The sequence below is a fragment of the Penicillium chrysogenum genome (genome assembly GCF_028827035.1).
Source record: "Penicillium chrysogenum strain IBT 35668 chromosome Unknown utg000001l_segment0_segment0, whole genome shotgun sequence".
Lineage (NCBI taxonomy): Eukaryota > Fungi > Ascomycota > Eurotiomycetes > Eurotiales > Aspergillaceae > Penicillium > Penicillium chrysogenum.
In genome coordinates, this window is record NW_026622749.1 from 110,039 (window position 1) to 129,932 (window position 19,894).

Below are 19,894 nucleotides of genomic sequence, written 5' to 3' on the forward strand. Positions count from 1 at the left end.
GTACCTGATAGGGATTGTTGTAGGCCTATTCTAAACAGGCCGAGGGTTGACTAAAACTTGGATAAGCGTAATGTTGAGAGGTAGATGGAGCAATAAGAAGCGATGGGATATTCCGAAACTAAATAAGTCGGGGGGTTCTTCCAAGGTTGGCGTCGGACACACAGGCAAGCGCCGGGCCGGCTCCTCACCCGAGACCGGTTCGCTACCCCGATATGTGGGGAGTTCTGCAGGCTACGACACTAACAATATAAGATGTGCGGAGAAGTATAGAAATGATTCTATTCTGGTTTTGTCCAGGGGTCGTGAGGGAATAGTACATAGGTATCATAAAGGGGCAATGGGGTCACAGAAGGGCAATTATGGAATAGGGCAGGGTGGCCCGGCTAATGCAGAGTATAAAAGAACCCAGTTGGGGGAGGAGGAGGAATCACAAAAGAAATCAAGAGACACCGGTCTTTTCAAGACATATATGCATCCAAGACGGTAGCCAACGCATCAAGTTTACCGGAAGCGCAATGACTTGTGGGCCAAGGGAGAGGGAGGGGCTTGCCCCGTGGGAACATAAGTTGTTCGGGCACGGTTTTGTCGGGATGGTGTTTGAGCACAAAAGACGCAGACATAGACCGAGGGCAGATTTGCACGCTCCAATCCAACGCATCTGGTATGCAGCCAGTGTGTACACGATTCACTTGAGAAAGTTAGTTCAATCGACTTCGGAACCAAGACCGAGGGACACTGGAACTCACCATTGAATCATGAGATGGCCACCGTTATCCATCGAGCGGCAGACACACCGTGTACCGTTACTGGGGTTGCTGTGACGGTCTGTACTTGGGGTTGTAAGATCAGGGTCGGTCAAGGTTGTGGGAGAAGCGTTGTGGCGGGGATGGATGTCAAAATCACTGCCAAGGCGGGGTGGTGATGAGCGGAGATGAGTGAAGGTGTGTGAGGACCGAGAAAGTCGGTTGCCAAACGCGTTCGTGGCGGGTCTTGGTCCCCGGCCGCGTTCTTTAAGAACCTGGCGGAGCGCGGATTGAGCATCACCACTTTCCTCGTCCTCCCCAGGCAACAGGTCTGATGCCACGCTACTCCGAGTATAGGTCGAGTCTGAGTGCAGCAGAGACGAATGCCGTTTGGGTGTCCGCTTAATATCAGGAGATCCACGATACGTTGTTCGCCCGGCTCCCCTAGAAGAGCCAGCCCAGGGCGACAGTCGACCTGAGTGTGATGAGCCGACTGTGGAAGCGTAGGAGCCCTTTGAAGGAGGTCGGGAGCCCGAATCACTTCGGGATAGTGGACGCCTTGAGCTGTCATAGAGTGAAAAGGACGACTGAGCGCGGTGCAACACGGGATATTCCGAGAACTCAGCCGGATCTGATTCGCTCTCCGTTGTAGAGCCATCCAGGTCAATCCCGGTCAGGGGATCGGTCAAGCCCGTGGGGGCCTCACTGACTGGCTCCATTTCAGCCTTTGCGCGGCCATCTCGACCGATACGAAGCACCACAGACGACGAGCGCGTTAAGGAGCCAGCGGCCATTGAACTAGAGCGTGTCATCGGGGCTGGACGCATGGGTTTTGCTGGAGACGAACGCCCTTTACATGGGCTCTTTCGAATTCCGCTAGTGGATGCCATCAAGCCTCCGGCTTGACTGACCGGCCGGGATGAGCTAGACAGGCCGTGGTGGGTCACGCTGCGGGTGAGACCTGGTCGTATTCCCCTCGGTGTGTAGTCGTCATCTTCCTCTTCACTCTCGCTCGGAAGCGTAGTGAAAGGATCGGATCGGTGGCTATTTGGTGCTTGTGCACGGATAAGCTCCTCCCGTCTTGATTCTTCTGCCTGGTGGTGATAGGGCTGTCGAAGGCCACGAAGAGACCGTGTCTCTGGTGTAAGTTGAGGCCCTCCGAATCTCCGGGCAGGGGAGCTGAGAAACAGAGCTGGATCCTCCGCCTTGGTGACCGGGAGCCGAGGAGAGGTAGAGAATGGGGCAGGAAATAGGGCAGCATCAGTGGGTGGTGGTGCTGAAATTCCAAAACCGTTGCCAAAGTCGGGTATATCAAGTGAACCACTAATGGTTGGTAATTGGGGGATGTGGTGTGTGTTTGTAAAGGTCTGACGGGCATTGGAATTGTTACCGTTGCTGGGTAAGGGAACCTCGCTCGCTGTATTGTCTAGATCATTATCCCAGAACAGTCGTTGCTGTGGGAAGAAAGGCGAGCTCGTGGGATCCAATGAAGCTAGTTGAAAAAGATCGGGCGACGACTGGAGATTGCCAAACATTCGAGGGGAGGCTCCGAGAAGACGACTGGGTGTTTCCAAATGACCTCCCATGCCCGGCGTTGCTCCCTGTGTATTTCCCTCCGGCTGGTCAAACTCGGGGATTTTCCGTCTCGATGCACTTGTCGGCGGCGGGGTTTGCATTGAGGCTGCTGACTTGGCCGATCCAACTGTCCGAGGGTAATCCTCGCCCATATTCGGAAGAGGCTTCACCGGGCGAATCCGTCTGGCCGTATCGGTCTGGTCCGAGGACCTCCCCCTGTAGCCTGTAGTCTCCCCATTGTGGCCGTTCTGCGAATTCGACGAGCCTAGACCGAACTTTTGCGGTGTGCGGAGGAGCTCTGGGCTGGAGGCATATGGGTCGGAGGTATCCCAGGTGACCCGAGGGTCAAAGAAGCTGGATTCGAGTTTTGGGGTGTGAAACGAGTCAAAGGTGTTCGGAGTCCTCGTCGGAGTTTGAGGTTCACCGTTCGGATAGTTGAAGCTGAACATAAACGAATCCATGAGCGTCTTCTTTTCACATAGGCATATAGTATGGATTGTAAAAATAAAAAAAGAGAGGGCTCTACAATGTGACACCTCCACAAGGGGGTTCCATCAAGGGAGAATGCATACCTGTGGACAGGGTGATCCCAACTCATGTCAGCAACACAGACCCAGTAACCATTGAAGATCAAGCTGCCAGGCAACTTTAATTGATTGAGAATGAGAGGAAGATATAACAAGTACGATCATTGGAGTTAATTCATTGCGTAGAGGATTCCAAGGTTATAAGGGAGTAGTGGTATTGGAAGGAGAGTCGGAGAAGGAGAGATGTTTTTCTTTTGCTCTGTTTGTCGGTTTGGGTTTTTTTTCTCTTCCCTTTTTTTTTTTTTTCATTTCAATTCAGGTAATTCTTTTTTAATTCTTTTAATTCTTTTTATCTTTTCGTTTCTTTACGTGGAGACTCGGATTTTTTGATTTTTCCATAGAATCCACAGATCCACAGCTCTTTTATCTTTCGATGTATGTATCAAGTACAATGTACAGAGTAAGTTATGCTTCATGCAGGAACAAGATATGAATCATAAGTGCAGTTTATGTCCGAGTACCTGGTATTCTGCGTATTGGTCACTCTGGAAAGATCAGAGTCAGACTTTCCCCCTCTGCCGATCTAGACCAACAACGTAGGGACAATACGGACAAGATTGAGCCGTCGGGGATGCCGGTCCAGCTCTTCTAGGCAGCCCTGGAGATCAAAGAGCCAAATCTCACCAATGACGACATGGGAGATGTGGAGCCTCCAGACAGCAGAGGCGATATACTTTGTTGCAATGCATATGTATATGTATGGAGGAGCCAAATGCTACAGCTTTTGAGCTTCATAGTATGAGAATATCACAACATCACAACATCACAACATCGGGCTATCCGGACATTCCACTTCGAGAACCCCTCGTGAATGAAAGGGGGAAATCAACCCCGTGTTCAAACCGGGGTACGGACTAATCAGGGTTTGGAGAGCTGAGCCCCTGGGCAAGCCCTCTTGGCGTCTCTTTGTGCCCAAAGACTATATTACTCCATGCCCCACGCTCTTACTCGGCCTTGGTTTATATTCGGGTCGTCTATACTCTGTATGAAATACATCCATACTACGGAGTAGATACACCGTAAGTTGGAGAATGTCTTGGATTAGACCTTGAATTCAAAACTCAACTCCGATCTCACAATCTGGAGATCCGATGATCCCAATCTTATCCCATAGAATCCGTCCCTAGGGCGATGGATTCGACCAATGAGCCCCGGATAATCGGTTCTCCAGTTTATGCTGATCTCGTGTGTGATATCACTACCTGGTCACGCTTGACCAGTCTGTTCACTTCGGGTCTACGATCCACAATAAACGGGGAGCCTACTTGTACTTTTTGGAGAGCAGATGTACCAAGTTTGTTTAAAACAGGGATTGCCAGGTTCTCAGGCGGAAACCAGAAATATCTATACTTTATAGTAGTCCAACTACGGCGCACCGGATAATTGCAGTATCATTATCTGGTTATAACTGATCTCGTATACTTCGTACATGCGAGAAAGACGAACCTGTTGTAACTTGGGGCCTGATTATCCAGGCATTAAGTGAGGCTCCACTCAGCCACAGTGCCACAATTCCACAGCCACCGTTCCTGATCTGCTTTGACCGTAAACCGTGGAAGTATCAAAGACCTTGGAATGTTTCAGGTCCGAAAATAACATTGAATGACAATCAGATTTCAGTGCTGCCAGAACGCCTTCCTCAATGGAATCGATGTGCGAGTCGCATCCCACCACCGTGTCAACCATCAACTCGTCAATCTCGGCTCCATGAACACTCACCATGGCACCGACCACTAAACCCAAAGTTCGCAGACGCAAGCCACGTGTGAGAAAGAAGAACCGTGGTGTCCGCACTCGCGAAGGCCATGCACGTCCGATAGATGCAGGCTCGCCCGCTCAACCGCTCACCGAAGTACTCAATGAGACGGCGAAGCGTCGTAAACCCAAGAAAACATGGGCAGCACTCATTCCTGTCTCTGATGATCCGCTCGAGAAGGTGAGTTTGAGCCGTGTCGTTATTGAAGGATACCGTGCTGAACATTGAAATCAGAACATCGTTGAGCAAGTACCCTTGCCAGATAGCTACGTCCTAGTTCCCAAGGGTGATGTATACATCACTCGACACTGCCGCAGTAAGACCAAAGAGTCTGAGAGAATTGTCTACGTCGTCTACGTATGTCCCATTTCGAACTACCAGCTTCAAGCCTAGAAAGGGACCACTAACAGCCTTAGAACCGCACGGGCAAAAGAACACTGGGAATCCGAGTGCCCGAAGATATCTACGAAGAGGTTCTCGAATCAGCCGCCGCAACAAAAGAATCACGCGCCAACGCAGTGCAAGTGCGCGACGCCAAGGATCTCTCCAAATCCCGAGAACTCCTAAAGAACGAATTCCCACTTATGCCCAAGGAAACGCTGAAAATCATCCTGGGGCATGCCTTCCTTAAGGGATCGGGGCGTGTAGGGCGCACAGCGATGGTAAGTGACGAGCGCAAGACACTCTTGGCTGTTGAGGCGCATATTCGACATGTCCATACGCCGTACGAGAAGTTGCTCGAGGAAGGCGTCAGTCGGAAGGATGCTCGTGAGCAGGTCTGGCCTACCATCCAGGCTATTGAACGGGCTTGGCAGGGGTGCGAGAAGAATGAGACTACATTGGCGTTGCGTGTAGTGGACGATTGAAGGTTGGTATTTTGCCTTTGATGGGATTGAATGGGAATGCATTACAGGAGTTTGGCACGGCGTTGACAGAAGCTATGAAGCTATGAGGCTATGGTGTTTGGGATCATTGAAGTTCACTAGTTAGGTTTGTGAGACATACTGAATGCATCACTGGTGACTCTATTCTTGATCTCGTACTAGACACCCTAGGGTATACATGTAGGTCTATGTGGTCCACGGATGATAGTGATTATCATTTAAGAATAGTATTCGTGATATCTGGATGTAAGAATAAAATAAGGAGCAATAGAAAGAGGAGGTGAGACAGAGGGAAGGAACAGGCAAAATATCTAACTAATGAATCTTGCTCACCCAAGAACACAGTTGTCAATGTACCTCAAGTCCCTCCCACCCGAAACCCCATACCAAGCTCATCAATTCCACTTCTCATCCTGAAACAGTGCGCATGAAGGTCAGAAACACACCCAGTCACAAAACCTCCATCTAGAGGCGTCGACCACGAAGGAACTTGACTTCGAAATGCGGGTGGCGGTAAGGCAACCCCGTAAACCAGCCAAGGCCATCGCGAATCATGTCCTGCATGATGCCCATCCGGAGATTGGCATCAGCAAGAGCATGGTCACGACTCGCCTGGTCAGTATCAATACGGATGTAGAGATGAGGACCGGGTCGCTCAGGCAGGGTTTGCAGAACCGGGATTCCCGCTCTCTGGATACGAGCCACTTCAGCCCGAGCAGCGGTCAGCACGTCGAGATCCAGAGTTGGCATAGGACGAGACCGAATGGGGATGTAGAAGATGTGACGGTGGATGCCATTCTCCTCAGACTGCTCGTTGCGAGTGCCGGTGCTGGCTGGTGCTGGCTCTTGTTCGGGAGTGTCGATTTCCATCGGGTCAAGTTCCATAGGATCAGGTTCGTAGGTGGCTTCCGCTTCATTGGGGATAGTAGCAAAACGGCTGCTTCCCATGCCAGGTCGGATAGGGCTGCGGTATGAGACAGTTTGGCTGTTACTGTCCTGAGCGTTTGACACACCGGATCGGGTCGTTGGACGCCCACGAGTTTGGTTCTGTTGCCGAATTTGTCTTGCAACTTGTCTCGGGAGCGAACCTGGGCCACTGCTTGCATTGGTCTCCATGGTACTAGACGAGATTGTAAGTTTATGTCTCATATTTCGCTTATTGGAGATCACGCATACCGACAAAGGCCTTGTTCTCTCCCTTACGGAAGAGAGCGCATATGATGTGGTATGAATAGTGATGAGGGCCAGTTGAACCGAAAGGGACAAAGACATGCCCAAGGTTGAAAGAACAGTTTCTTAGATCTTGACACGTGATTCGAAATTCGAAGCTTTCTACGCGTCGAAGACGACACTGGGGCAATCGAGGTTTATCAAATCAAAGGTAATTGCTATTTTGAAAGAATTGAGAAAAAAAGTAATGCTTATTAGATTCACAGTTTCATCAATGCAAATATACCAAAATCACCTTCATAAGATGATGTTGGACTCAAGACTCATCGCCAAGCTCTATTGCCCAGGTGTATACTCCCCGTATAGTTGTATAGTTGAGGCGATTAAGATTACCAAGACCCTGCCAAGACATCCACCCCCCACAAAAGGAACAACCTTGGAAGTTCAAGAATGTGCCAAATGTTCTATTCATTCTCTACTCTCTTGTATAATTAGCGATTATTGATCTGGATTCACAGAGCATCACAATATTTACATGGAATAATCCCTATCTCTATATTCCCCAATACAACCTTGGAATTAAAAGTGAATCTCCCAGTTTCATATCCCAGGGTCCATTCGTAGATTACACCAATCAGGTGAAACCAGAGGCCGTTTGGGGGCTAACGCTGACAGCCCAAAGAAAAATTCACCCCCTAAGTGGACGATCTCCCATATTCCATTATGGCTTTCACCCCTCGCTATGAGGAATCGCATGCTCTTGTGGTTTCCAAACCGGCATAAATATGTCCTGGTGGCTGCCATCCTGACGCTATTCATCATTTTCAAGTCTCTGCCCTCATCCAGCCTAGACCCCCGCACTGACAAGTACGGGGAAGACCGACCACGATATCTTCACCAGTCCAAGTTCCGCGCAGATCCAGATTATGAATATGAGGTCGAGCTCTCCAATGCGCTACGCGCTGTGGAGATAGAAAGGGAAATGCGCCATGATGAGGATGCGACAGATACACTGTGGCAGATTATGTTACCGGGTGTCAGCCAGCGAAGCGACGATTCGATCCAATTCGAGAAAAAGAACTCAGAATGGAAATACAAGGTAAGTCCGACGACGAACAATTCATATCTTGGTAACTAAATACCAGTTCGAGCCACGCCGACTAACTTTGGATTTCACAGCTTGTACAAGCCGACTGGGCTGACAAATTCATTTTCGAGACTCTGGAATCCATCCCGGATATCGCCCGACTTTACAAAGCATATCCACATTCCGTCCACCGCGGCGATCTTCTCCGCTACCTGATTCTATGGTACTACGGCGGATACTATGCAGACCTCGACGTATACCCCGCACGAAGCATCAAGACTTGCCCATCACTGCGCGACTCAATCTTCAAAGACGACACAGTCAACAGGAATGTCTCGCTAGTCGTCGGAATTGAGATCGACGAGCCCTTCGCTTCGCCGCAGAAGATGCGCGACTGGCACTGGGCCCGACGGTATGGCTTCATCCAGTACGCGATATATGCGCCACGACGGTTCAGTCCGCTGCTGAGAGAGATCATTGTCCGTGTACTGTCCCACACCAAGCAGCGAGCCGACAGGAGCTACTTTTGGAGTGGGAGATACAACGAAATGGATACGCTGGAGATTACCGGGCCGGGCGTGTTTACAGATGCCATTCTCGACGTGCTGTCGGATACATTGCCATCTGCACATCGGTTAGTCCAGCAGTCTGTGGACGCGGACGCTGAGTTTTCGGCTTCGTCTGTACAGCGTGTGACGTGGGCGCCTTTCCATGGGATTCAGGAGCCTGTCTGCGTTGAGGGATCCGAGGCCAAGCCTGGCAAGCTGCTGGGAGGGCTGTGTGTTCTACCTGTCAATGCGTGGGGCAATGGACAGCGGCATTCTGGGGCGGAGAACTTCCATAGTCAGCAAGCCTGTATCAACCATCGGTTTGGTGGGACCTGGAAGCCTTGGAAACAGAGCTGGCAGAAGTATCTCTTTGGCTGAGAGGATATGACTTTAATGTTTATGGTGTTTCGGGATGTACAGTGTACCTAGGCATGGCGTTTCATGGTATCTTCCACTTCATCTGGTTCTAAGGGATAATACTATCAAGGGCTTGTTCCCAATTTTCATATATTCATTTGCCATGGATCGTACTTTTGTAATCGTAATACCAAGCAAGTGAAAGCAATGCTGGCTTCGTCACTTCTAAACTTGATATTGGGATTTTGAGAAAGCGAGGTTCTAATGGATGCATTGTGTAAATGTTGAGGCAAGGAAGAGAATACCGAGATGAAAAGTAGTAGGTAGAAAGTGCACCTTTCCAAAGAAGAAGCCACAGCGACTATTCGACCCACTCCTAATAACTATGACCACCGACCAACAGTTTCAACCCTTTTATACCCTTGAACTATGTAGGTGTACTGATCCAATGGATATATCTACACTATGAACCGCAAATTTCCAGATGGCAAACTTCGAGGTAAGGACGTGTCGTTAAGAACCAGAGTTCTGCGGAGAACGAGGTATTACTGCAGGGAATTTGGAAGTGCTTCTTAAAGGTACTGGAAATAAATATTCATTAAAAAGAAAGAAAGAAAGAAAGAAAAACCTTAACGTTCCCCCAAACCAAATTCCTCCATGCCAGAGGCAAGCCTCTGGAGTCTGAGCCCGTCAACAAACTCATTGATGATTGTGGGCAGATGCCCAGCAAGGGCAACTACCTCATCATCGGTCAAGTCCTTTCCAGTCAAGTCCTTTCCAGGGACTTGCCTCTGGAGTCAGCCCATCAACAAACTCATTGATAATGCTGGGCATCTACCCAGCAAGGGCAACTACTTCCTCATCAAGAAAGTCCTTTCCAGGGACCAACGAAGCAAGAGTGGTAAGGTGGGCGAGGCCAACCGTAGCGACGGACGGCTGGTGGGCCATCGAACACAACTGAATTGCGGCGGTTGGCCAATCAGAGATTCGTCACCTGGCACAAACTCATGTACCAAAAAAGCGCGGTGAGTAGTGCCAACCGAGCGTAGACCACTTCGCTAGTGTTGTCTGTGTTTATTTGAAAGAGACTCAAACGAGTATTAGAACAAATTCCAGTAGACGTTGAAGGGGATGTCGGAACTCTGTTCGCCATTGTTGATGGAAGCCCGAGTGAGTTCCACGCCTTTGTGACATGGATTCGCCTGACCATGATGGAGGAGGTTTCTGGATAACGATAGACGGTCAGTATAGTATAGCGAGTCCACGGAGGTATCTATCCCACCAGCAGTATGTCTATGTAAATTGTAGGTTTTTGTTGAAGAGATTCGACCTAAGGTAGGATAGGAGATCCAATATCCCAACCTTGGAAGAGTGAGACTTACTTCTGGTCATTTTCCGTCCCCCCCAATCTGTGAATTGTAAGCGAGCCTGACAGGTAGAAGGTGGCAAGAGAAGAAGAAGAAGAAGAAATCTCCAGGGGTAGAAAGGAAGAAGAGAAAGAAGAATGGAGAAAGGAAAAGGAAAGAGAACTCTGGTTCTTAAAGACCCTTCTGCCTTTGAAGTTTGCCCTCTATAAAGATGAGGCCTATGGAACTGTGTAGATGTATCCATTTGATCAGTACCTGCCTATACCTTTAAATGTTAAAACCGTTTGTGGTTATTGCTAGGATTGAATAGAAGGTGAAGGACAAGTGAAGGACAAGTGAGGACAAAGCGAAGAGAAAGTGAAGAATAAGTGAAGGATACCAGGGAGGTATCTATTGATGTAGGCCTAGGCAGTACTGAGAAGGGCTCCTGCCTATTTTCGCTCCTTCCCTGTGAGATCCTGTCTTGTCTCTTCCCCTCCTCTTCCCTCCCTTTTCCTTTTCCTCTCTTCTTCCCTCTCTCCCTCTTCTCTCAGTAAGCAACAAAAACATGTCTGACAAAAAGCAAGTTCCTGTAAGTCTTATCCGTGTTGATTTGTGTGCCATATGGTCACCCCATGTCTGTGTCACAGATGTGAATATGCACTGACAAACGTGCCAGCCCACCATCCAGCCCCCTGCTGCCCCCACCACTGTGAGTATTCAATCGCTGAGATGGTCTAATGATGAGGAGATACATTGATGTTCACAGACCGACAAGGTGAGAAAGCGGAGGCGTGCCCGCGGGGGCAAAAAAATTAGAAGTAAGTCTCACAAGCAATATTGAGATCTCCAATCCGGCCTTCAAGGCCACTCGCATTATGCAGGAAGCTAACCCACAAACGCAGATATAAAGGCCCAACAAAAGGGTAAGAGCCCTGTCTACCTACGAAGGCCCGTGTTACGAGAGCTGGATCGATGCATTTCATGTCTCGTGCACATCGAGAGAGAAAGGAAGCTATTAACACTGCGTCTAGCCAAAGAGCTTGAGGAAGCTGCCTCTGCTGCGGCTGCTGCTTCTGGTGCCGGTGCTGGTTAGTATCCTATGGCATATTGATGTCGTCTACCCCAATCTACCAGGAGAGATACTAATATCCTGCAAGCAGAGTCCTCCGCGCCCCCCGCCACCTCGCAGCCCGCTGCCTCCTCCCCGGCAGCCTCCTACCCCGCTGCCACCTCCCCCTCCTCCCCCGCCGCCTCCACCTCTGCACCCAGTAAGTTGGATACCCTGACTTTGTTGAGGAATGATGCTAATATTTGAATAAATGTAGGCAACTCTGGTGTCGCCGTTCCCGCGGTGGGCCTCGCCCACCGTACCACTATTGCTTCGTTGGTCCCAGAACTACAGTTGACGGACGAAGAAACCACTGCGCTGGCCGGATATCTACCAGATATCATTACTGCTTTCGTTCAGGATCGCAGGAATACGTTGAATGTACCCTGGGATTCGTGGATCTGAAAATCAGAAAATAAATATTCTTTCACACTATCTTCACTGTTGCTCCTCATTATAATTATAAAGTTAAGTCTCCGTCCAGTGAGTAACGAATAGCATCTACAGCTATTGATATAAAGCCTTGGATTATCTATATACAAGCAAGGTGAGCGTCCTTGATGAGCGTCCTAAGCCATGGCGAGTGATCTCCGATCACACTGTCGAACGCTTGTGCTTTTATTGACCTTTCAGATGCCTTGTTGTACCAGTACGACTAGGACTTGTTGAGTACCTACCTGCAAGACGAAATTCAAACACCCAAGCCCCAAGCCCATCAGGGCAGGATCCTAATAAAGCCTCTGGTTCTCAAAGACCATGTCTCTGCCTTTGAGATTTGCCCTTTATAAAGATGCCAGAATATGGACCTTGGAACATTGAGGAGCGATATTAATGTTCAAATGTGTTCTTTTTATATAGACACAGATAATTCCTTTCCTAACTCACAACTTGTTCGCCACACACACACATTCAGGCTCTGGTTTATCACACCCTATCCAGCTTACAGGTTACTTCTGGTTCATTATACCCTGCCTTTTCAACTCACAACTTATACGCCGCATACCACGGGCGAAATTATCTCGACGGTGGGGACTGCCCACATCTATAACCCCGATATCTTCGCTATTGCTGAGGTCAAGCTGAAAGTTCACAACGGCCGTAAATGGCCTGGGCTTCTGCGAGGGGAGACAATACAGTAGCTGCGCGCATGGATAGATGCCTTATGGGGGTGAATAACCCCAACATCTTCGCCATTGCTAAGGTAGCGAAGAGTGACCAGAACGCAGGACCCTCTCTATCTAGAGTGGTCAAAGTCGGTGACCCGGTGTTGCTTCATTACGCAGAATTAAACCGGCAGGCTTGATAGGAGCCGATTCTCCCGACATCTTTGCTATCACTGAGCTAAAGCCTAGGGTCCAAAACCGCGTTGGATGACCTGAGCTTCTGTGGCAGGAGACAGCTGAGATGGTCTCCTAGATACTTCACGATGACGAGGAAGCTCGAGAAACTTCCAACCACCAGTAAGTGACCTCGGATCACACTGTCAAATGCCTGTTCCTTTACTGGCCTTTATAGGTGCCTCCTTGTCTCGCAAGACAACCATGAGATCTGGCTGACGCTTGCAACATACGACGAAGAATACGCTTAGTACGTGATAGAACTCTAGCTGTTAGAGGACAAGTTCTAGATTCTAGAACCCTATCGAGGAACTTGCTCTTTCTAAAAGTCCATGAATATGGTCCGTGGAACATCAAGAACATGCTTGATATGGATGACTTGGGGCGAATACTCGTGGGCTGGGCTTTCAAAGTCATGGGTGATACTGTCAGGTCTATGACTCTGTGTGAGTAATGAACAATACTGTCTGCCTCGCAAGCTGTATTGCTCGGTTTGACTGAATGTTGAAGATATCCAACTCGCGGTGTGATAGTAGATCTCAATATTCTAAGAATGTGAGACTTACTCCTGATCGTTTCGCCCCGATCTCCGAATTGTAAAGTGAACGAACGAACGATCGTCGTAATCCTCGTCTAACAAAGATTTTCTCCGTCGTTGTTATTGTCGGTTGGTGATCGTGGGGCGACACGCGTTGGTAGTAGCTGATAACGCCTGGACAATCGGTTTGCAACATTGCTGATCTTTCTGAAGTGGGTATCGCGCTAGGCAATATAGGTACGAGATGCCTTACGCGAGTGCAACCCGCCTGTCCAGGTGTCGACCCCTTACGCCTATGTGCCTTTTCGAAGAATAGGACGTTCCTTTCCCCCTTTAACTAGAATTAGACTCGGTGACCGGTAGGGCACCCGTGGACACGATTACCTTAGGCAATAGGGCCCGGAGGAGGTTTCGGAATGACTAGGGAGGTAAGGAAGACATGCCGACCGCGTGCAAAGCGGATTTTTGATCGTGAAGATGCCCGCGTGAAGAAGGTGGAAAGAAGGTGAGGTACTTCAAAGGGGAAGGAACTTGACCACGTTGATAGCAGATTATAGGTGAGTATAAATCTCTACGCATAGTTAAGATCTTAGTCCTTCCTGGAGCCATGGAGTAGGTAACCCTAGAGGTAACCTTGAATTATGCATCTACAAGTTGACATCTAATCATATGACTTACAATACCACAATGATTGGCTTGACGTATGGTTTCTACGGGTTCTTGATTTAGGTTTGTGTTAGCTTCACCCGATATAGGAGCTGCTACTCAACAGCGCCACGAAGAGGCTCAAACCCTTTGCTGTTGGTGGAGTAGGCCGCCAGCAAAGGCGCATCTATACCCCGGGGGCGAGGAGGGAGGTAGACACAACCGAGAAATCCTCGACCATCTATTCCTCACTAAGTCTCAGAACCGACAATGAAGCCCGTGACCTTGAAAGCCCAGCCCACAAGTATTCGCGCCGAGTCGTCCATATCAACCATGCTCTTGATATTCCACGGACCATATTCCTGCATCCTCATGAAGTGCAAGGGTCCTAGAGACAAAGGTCTTTGAGAACAAGAGCGTAGTTTAGAAGGAGAGGTTTATATAGGAGGGAGTTCGTCTTTCAGGTATTGGACATATAGAGGGTCGTACGTAGCAAGCGTCGACCAGGTTTCATGGTTGTCTTGCGAGACCAGGAGGCGTATATGTTAAAGGTCAGTAAGGTCACAAGCATTCGACAGTGTTTTCCGGGGTCACGTACTGGTGATCGGGAGTCTTTCGCGATTCCTCGTCATCGTGAAGTATCCAGGAGACCATCTCAGCTGTCTCCTGCCACAGAAGCTCAGGCCATTTAACGCGGTTTCGGACCCTGGGCTTGACTTCGGCAATGGCGAAGATCCCAGAGTCTTTAGTCCCCACCAGACACCATTCAATGCGCGCAGTCGTTTCATTATCCCCAAATGATGCTGTCATATTCTCTTCATAGATAGTTCATCTTGACGGTGACAGAGTTAAGAGGAATGTACTGATGTACCATCCGAAGACGGATCGGGGGAGGTCCTGGTTCTGGCACCCATTTAGTCTTCGCACTCCAGGGTGATATACAACGGGTAATAATCCCTGCTGCTTCCATCTTGGGTAGGTTTTCCAGCTGCCAGAACGGAGAGCGAATCGAGGACCACTCGCACCGTATATCAGGGAGATGGACCGTCAGAGCCCGCGGGAACAACAAAAGAGCGTCGCTTACAAGCCGCTCATCTTTGGTTCTTGCGAATGGAAGATCGGAATCAGCAGCAGCTGAAATAGCGCCGATCGATGACATGCCCGTCGACGACATATGGGTCGATGGGGCATCGCTTATTTCGCTGACGCTTGCGGGAGCACTAGTTTCTTCTGGGGAAGGGCGAGGTTGGTTTTGTATGCGAGCGGATCGTCGGATAACATAGGAGTCGGACTCGAAGCGTGGGACATTGGGATCAGCTGAAACATGGCGCTGCTACTGCATCACCATTTGGAAGACACCCATTGTTCGGTCATTGAAATTCTGTTTGCCTTCGTCAATGCTATTCAAATATGCATCGAACTCGGGGAAGTCATCCACGACCTCGGAGACCTGGTCACTCATCACTCTATCAGGCTTGGGGAAATCCACGGCCCTTTTTGCTTTTGGCCAAAGTGTTATCATGCAGAGGAACTGTGCTTTACCCATCTTGGACGCCTAATCAACTTTTTCAAGCCGGCTCAATGGGGTATACCGGACCTCATTCTTCACTGCACGTCTTTCCCATTCGTGGGGTATCGAGAAATAGGATACTTCGAAATCATTCTTGACGGCATTGTCAATGAGGGTTGTATGTTGGCTTCAAAACAGGAAGAATTTTCAGACTGAGAGAAGAGTCTGAAGATGAACTGAAGATCTGAGAGACGATACTGAGAAACGATCAGAAATAGAAGGCAAGCTACACGCTCTTTCCTTCGAGTTTAAGGCACAAACAAACCTCCCAGCTCTTTCTCTTTCCTCTCATTTCTCTCTGACTTGCCTCTTAATCCTATCCCAATAACAGCCATGCTCCTACCTAAGTACCTACCTAGGTAGGTAGGTCCAGCCTTTTGTGACGGAAGTCTCATAAGGCTTCGTCAAGGCATCATTGAGAAAACTGCAGTACCTACCTAGGTACTCTTCGAAGTCTTACTAAAGCGCCTCGGTCATCATAAGAGCCGTCTATCATTCATACATATGTATCACATGGCATCTAGGACGGTCTGGAAACAACCGATACTGAAAATCCATGGATGTCCCACTTCGCAGAGTTACAAAAACCACATGGAAAGAAAGGTAGGGAGGCGGATGGTTATTTAGGAAAGGAATCATGCTCGCAAACGGATATTCAACAAGCTTGCTAGACTTGAACGTTGTGTACTTTATATTATGGAAGGAATATCTCGGTAGTCAGGCCTTTATTTTCGCCATGTGGAAGCTAATGATTAAAAAGAAGCGGGCTTGCTTCTCAGGGAGCATTGAAATAGGCAACTATCTAACACAGATAGTAGACATCTCTAGGCCAACCGGTTGGCCCAAATTATACCGAACGAACAATTCCACGGGCGCCGTCTGCGGGTCTTCAAAGGTCCATAGTTGCGAATGTTGTAAGGTGAGACCTTCGCCATCGTACAAGGCTTGAATAATTCTCCCCTTCTGTGGGCCCAGGAAAGAGAGAACCAGCATCTATAAAATTCGAATGTCAGTTAAGCAAGGTCCCTATGTGATCTGTAGTGCTAGATAACAGGACGTACTGGATGGATATGGCAGTTTCGAAAGGGTCTGTGATTCACTCGAATGAGGATCATGTTCACTATTGCTTTTAACTCTGGGGTAGTAAGGCCTTCTGTATCGTTGACGGCAACATCCGCAACAGTTGATATGATCATGTGAGGTCTGAAAGTGCCGTTGCGAGTGCTGTATCGCAATTTAGCCTTCACGTCCCAGCCTTTAGCCCGGCCAGACCGAAGTTGAGGATCTCCTTTCTTGTACGATGGGCTGGAAGTGGTGAGCACTGGGAAATCAACAAAATTATTGTGCCGTCTACTTACTAGAAGGATCTCAGACCTCCAAAGTCCCAAAGGCAATATATCCCTGGCTGAATGTTTCTGTATGTATGAAGCTGCCAGTCGATGTGCTCCTGTATCAGCAGGCCTTGCCTGTACCAGTTCTTGTCAAATTGTAGCTTTTGATATTGTTCATAGTCGCGTGTTGCCTCTTGGAGGACTTTTTCTTGGCTCGAGTAGTACCCCCCCTGCAACTCTTCCACAAGTTGATCGAAGGTTGGGACTGCATTCAGCCTGGGCGGCGTCGTGGGTCTTGGGGTATCGGGGTCGGCTTCAACCGGATACTTCTTGAGAAGTCTGTCTGGGTGTGGTAGGAAGAAGCATGGGTCGAATTGGATGAGTTCGTCTCCCACTGTTGCCACTTGGGATACTTTGATTCCAAGCTTCTGGAGGTCATCAAAGGAAGGATGGTCGGATTCAAAAACTCTAAGTTGCCGGAACAGGGATTTGAGAAAGTCGTGAGGTTCTTGAGTTGCAAAGTCCATTTCGACAAGAGCTGTGAGAGCAAGGGAGCCAGAAATGAAATACAAGGCAAAGCTAAAGATCAAAAGACCCCACCTTTTTCGTGACGCTGGAGGTTCCAGGGTTGGACGAGTATGAGCGAGGATGGATGAAGAGAAGGACTGTGAGCTGAGGTTGTTTGGAGTCAACCAGATAAAGCTTGGGGAGGATCCCAGAATGTTAAATGAAACTACGATGCTGGGCTGTGGCCTTATTTGTCAGGCAACCACGCACTTTCGTCTCAACGTCTCTCAGCATAGCCTATAACTGGACTGATACATTCCACGGACTCTGTCGTATGATTCAGCTACGGGGCGCGATTGCTAGGCTGATATGCGGCCCTTCTAAGTGGGAGGCTCACTGCACCCTCTGGCCAATCCATCTGGGCATCTGATATGGTGTCTTCTTTGGGACTAGCGCACTCACATGGCGCGAGCCTCACAGATCCATAACCTAATATCCGAACCAATCGGAACACGCAGAATGTAATCGGTGGACCAAATCCATCGCGATTCATCTATCCAATCAGATATTGCTTTCTCTTTTGGAAAGTATCCGCTCCCTAATTGGTAACTTGTGCCCCCTCTGCTCTCAGTATCGGCCTAGTCGGGACCTGGTTCGGCTGGTGAGCTGGTGAGGGATTTTCAGCCCATGAGCTTGAAATTGGAAGCACGCAAAGTAGATATTTTCCTATGTTATGCAAGAATCGAACTTAGCCTCCATTTATGTAGGAACGAAGGAACACTATTATATCGCTGTAACATCATATGTATGTAGCCATGCATAAGTTAACATTATTTGATATATTTGGCAGGTAATACTACTTCTGTACAAGGGCGATTAACTACATACAAATAACGCCCCATATATCGCCGATGGACGAGGACATAATATACTTCGCCCATTCCGTGCACAAAAATGGAAATAAACACTAAAACCGAAAGGAACAGTCCAGTAGCTACTAGTACATACATGTGTAGATATATTAGTACATTTTTTCCCCGTTACCTGCTTTTACGTCTCCAAAATATCTGTACGTTCAAACCCATGGCTTCCAGTGACACTTGGATAAATCCCGTCGTTCGATATCGAATCAATCAGGATTCGCTTAAGCAAGACATGCAAGAATATCCAGATATCGAGTCGGGGCAGTTTCACGACGTCGATGCTAATTTCGGCGCTACCTTGAATGACACCATTGCCGTTATCAACAAGGATTATTATCGTACTCGCAAGAAGACTATGGTGCTATCAGATACACGTCCTCCCCTCAGACTTCCGAGATTTTTGAAGGTTCGAGTATACTGCGCAAGATTGCTAGGTCGGTGATTGGTACTATAGTTATGCCGTAATGTAGGGACATATCCTACGTTGGTGACCTTTCCTATGTATGCAACATGTGTCTCATTGTCCCATTGTCCCATTGTCTCATTGATTTGTTTTTGCGTATCATCGAAATTTAGTTCTAGTTGACTGCGAGCCCTTTCTGACTTGAGCGGTGTCTAGTACCAATCACGTTGATTATCTTTGAGGTGCCCAGACTCTGGAGGTAAAGCACGACATATACACACTCAATAGGACTAGACTTCAAAGTAGACTACAAGCCTGGCGACAGAAGAATCTAAAAGTATCAACAAGTATCCTTCATAAGTCACATTCACTGCTCTGCAGATGGCAGAGCAGATGGTAAAAGAAAATGGTACAAGACAGATGGTACAAAAAAACAGCAGTGGGTATAATACATGTCCGGTAGAAGAAACGAAACCGATTCTAGGCCCAAGGACAAGCAAGAAGATAGTAGGTCATGCCACGCAGTGGCTCGTAACGGAAGGTAGAGAAGAAGCGAGAGCCAGCAGTTCAAGCACCGTACATCCGCACATCCTCTGCATCGACTTCCTCGCGGCGGCGAAGGAACGTAGCTTCCTCAAAGTCGTCCATGTCCATAGTGGGTTGTTCACCCTTGCCATGACGCACAGCAAGAATACGACGGCTTTGGCCTAAATTGGGGGACAGGATGGTCCGTCCGTGTGAGTTCCCATTCCAGGATCCGCCGAAATTGTCAAATGATTCATCGGCATCCTCATCGACGAGAATATCACAATCTAATTCCAAAGCCCGCTTCTGACCGCCCAAGGCAAACGACGCAGCCGACTCTTGGCTGCTTGGTGGGATCGAGTATGTGTCGCCATCATCGGTGACGAGGTAGTCATCGCGGCCGAAGGAGGATTTGCCAGCGCCAGAAAACGGCGACAGCTCGGAGGGTCGGCTGCCATGGTAGGGTTGAGCGCGAGGAGTCTGAGCAACAGCTGTAGGAAGTGGGGCCTTTTCTTCTGTCTTGGACATTTGTGTTCTATACCCCTCTGCGACAGATTTGCGGACCCGCATTCCGACAGACAGAAGAGAGGACTGAACTTTGGCAGGCACAACGGGATGGGCAGAGAAGGTCTCCGCGGCGTAATGGTGGTGGTGCGATACTACAGGTGTGTCTGAAGCCACTGGTTCCGACGCAGATGTGAAGAATGTTGTGATGGGAGGTTGGAAGCGCCGGCGCTTCGACAAGTCGCTGTTGCTGGGTGGCATTGGGCGGTTGATGGAGGGCATTTTGGAAAAAAACGGGTTGGGACACGGGTACGTTTTCGAATAGAACGAGGTATGAGAATTCAATTCTTTCAGTGTAGTCTCAAAATGCCCACGAGGAAGTGACGTAGTGGGGTGTAAAGGGGAAGAAAAAAAGGGAAAAACGGAGATGGAGGGCTGCTCAGGCAA

General features: G+C 48.8%; 10 protein-coding genes across 10 annotated transcripts; 5 read left to right on the plus strand and 5 right to left on the minus strand.

Moving 5' to 3' along the window:
* Positions 1-501: 501 nt before the first annotated feature.
* Positions 502-2,779, minus strand: N7489_000048 (PHD finger domain protein; the record flags this gene model as incomplete). The annotated part of the gene is made up of 2 exons (XM_056705804.1): positions 502-688; positions 747-2,779. The coding sequence occupies 2 exons, from the start codon at positions 2,777-2,779 to the stop codon at positions 502-504; spliced, it is 2,220 nt and encodes a 739-aa protein (XP_056570106.1).
* A 1,846-nt stretch (positions 2,780-4,625) lies between these two features.
* N7489_000049 (DUF2293 domain-containing protein) lies at positions 4,626-5,527 on the plus strand (the record flags this gene model as incomplete). The annotated part of the gene is made up of 3 exons (XM_056705805.1): positions 4,626-4,841; positions 4,896-5,018; positions 5,078-5,527. 3 exons carry the CDS (start codon positions 4,626-4,628, stop codon positions 5,525-5,527), a joined length of 789 nt encoding a protein of 262 aa, XP_056570107.1.
* A 483-nt stretch (positions 5,528-6,010) lies between these two features.
* On the minus strand, positions 6,011-6,661 carry N7489_000050 (uncharacterized protein; the record flags this gene model as incomplete). Its single annotated transcript, XM_056705806.1, has 1 exon — positions 6,011-6,661. The coding sequence occupies one exon, from the start codon at positions 6,659-6,661 to the stop codon at positions 6,011-6,013; it is 651 nt and encodes a 216-aa protein (XP_056570108.1).
* A 796-nt stretch (positions 6,662-7,457) lies between these two features.
* On the plus strand, positions 7,458-8,728 carry N7489_000051 (uncharacterized protein; the record flags this gene model as incomplete). Its single annotated transcript, XM_056705807.1, has 2 exons — positions 7,458-7,814; positions 7,895-8,728. The coding sequence occupies 2 exons, from the start codon at positions 7,458-7,460 to the stop codon at positions 8,726-8,728; spliced, it is 1,191 nt and encodes a 396-aa protein (XP_056570109.1).
* A 1,893-nt stretch (positions 8,729-10,621) lies between these two features.
* N7489_000052 (uncharacterized protein) lies at positions 10,622-11,569 on the plus strand (the record flags this gene model as incomplete). The annotated part of the gene is made up of 7 exons (XM_056705808.1): positions 10,622-10,645; positions 10,733-10,765; positions 10,823-10,874; positions 10,959-10,979; positions 11,088-11,144; positions 11,214-11,324; positions 11,382-11,569. The coding sequence occupies 7 exons, from the start codon at positions 10,622-10,624 to the stop codon at positions 11,567-11,569; spliced, it is 486 nt and encodes a 161-aa protein (XP_056570110.1).
* Positions 11,570-12,266: 697 nt separating this feature from the next.
* Positions 12,267-12,752, plus strand: N7489_000053 (uncharacterized protein; the record flags this gene model as incomplete). The annotated part of the gene is made up of 3 exons (XM_056705809.1): positions 12,267-12,428; positions 12,581-12,624; positions 12,680-12,752. The coding sequence occupies 3 exons, from the start codon at positions 12,267-12,269 to the stop codon at positions 12,750-12,752; spliced, it is 279 nt and encodes a 92-aa protein (XP_056570111.1).
* Positions 12,753-14,245: 1,493 nt separating this feature from the next.
* N7489_000054 (uncharacterized protein) lies at positions 14,246-14,494 on the minus strand (the record flags this gene model as incomplete). Its single annotated transcript, XM_056705810.1, has 1 exon — positions 14,246-14,494. One exon carries the CDS (start codon positions 14,492-14,494, stop codon positions 14,246-14,248), a length of 249 nt encoding a protein of 82 aa, XP_056570112.1.
* A 1,558-nt stretch (positions 14,495-16,052) lies between these two features.
* Positions 16,053-17,112, minus strand: N7489_000055 (uncharacterized protein; the record flags this gene model as incomplete). Its single annotated transcript, XM_056705811.1, has 3 exons — positions 16,053-16,247; positions 16,316-16,559; positions 16,613-17,112. 3 exons carry the CDS (start codon positions 17,110-17,112, stop codon positions 16,053-16,055), a joined length of 939 nt encoding a protein of 312 aa, XP_056570113.1.
* Positions 17,113-18,175: 1,063 nt separating this feature from the next.
* N7489_000056 (uncharacterized protein) lies at positions 18,176-18,457 on the plus strand (the record flags this gene model as incomplete). The annotated part of the gene is made up of 1 exon (XM_056705812.1): positions 18,176-18,457. The coding sequence occupies one exon, from the start codon at positions 18,176-18,178 to the stop codon at positions 18,455-18,457; it is 282 nt and encodes a 93-aa protein (XP_056570114.1).
* A 528-nt stretch (positions 18,458-18,985) lies between these two features.
* On the minus strand, positions 18,986-19,729 carry N7489_000057 (uncharacterized protein; the record flags this gene model as incomplete). The annotated part of the gene is made up of 1 exon (XM_056705813.1): positions 18,986-19,729. One exon carries the CDS (start codon positions 19,727-19,729, stop codon positions 18,986-18,988), a length of 744 nt encoding a protein of 247 aa, XP_056570115.1.
* Between the last annotated feature and the right edge of the window lie 165 nt (positions 19,730-19,894).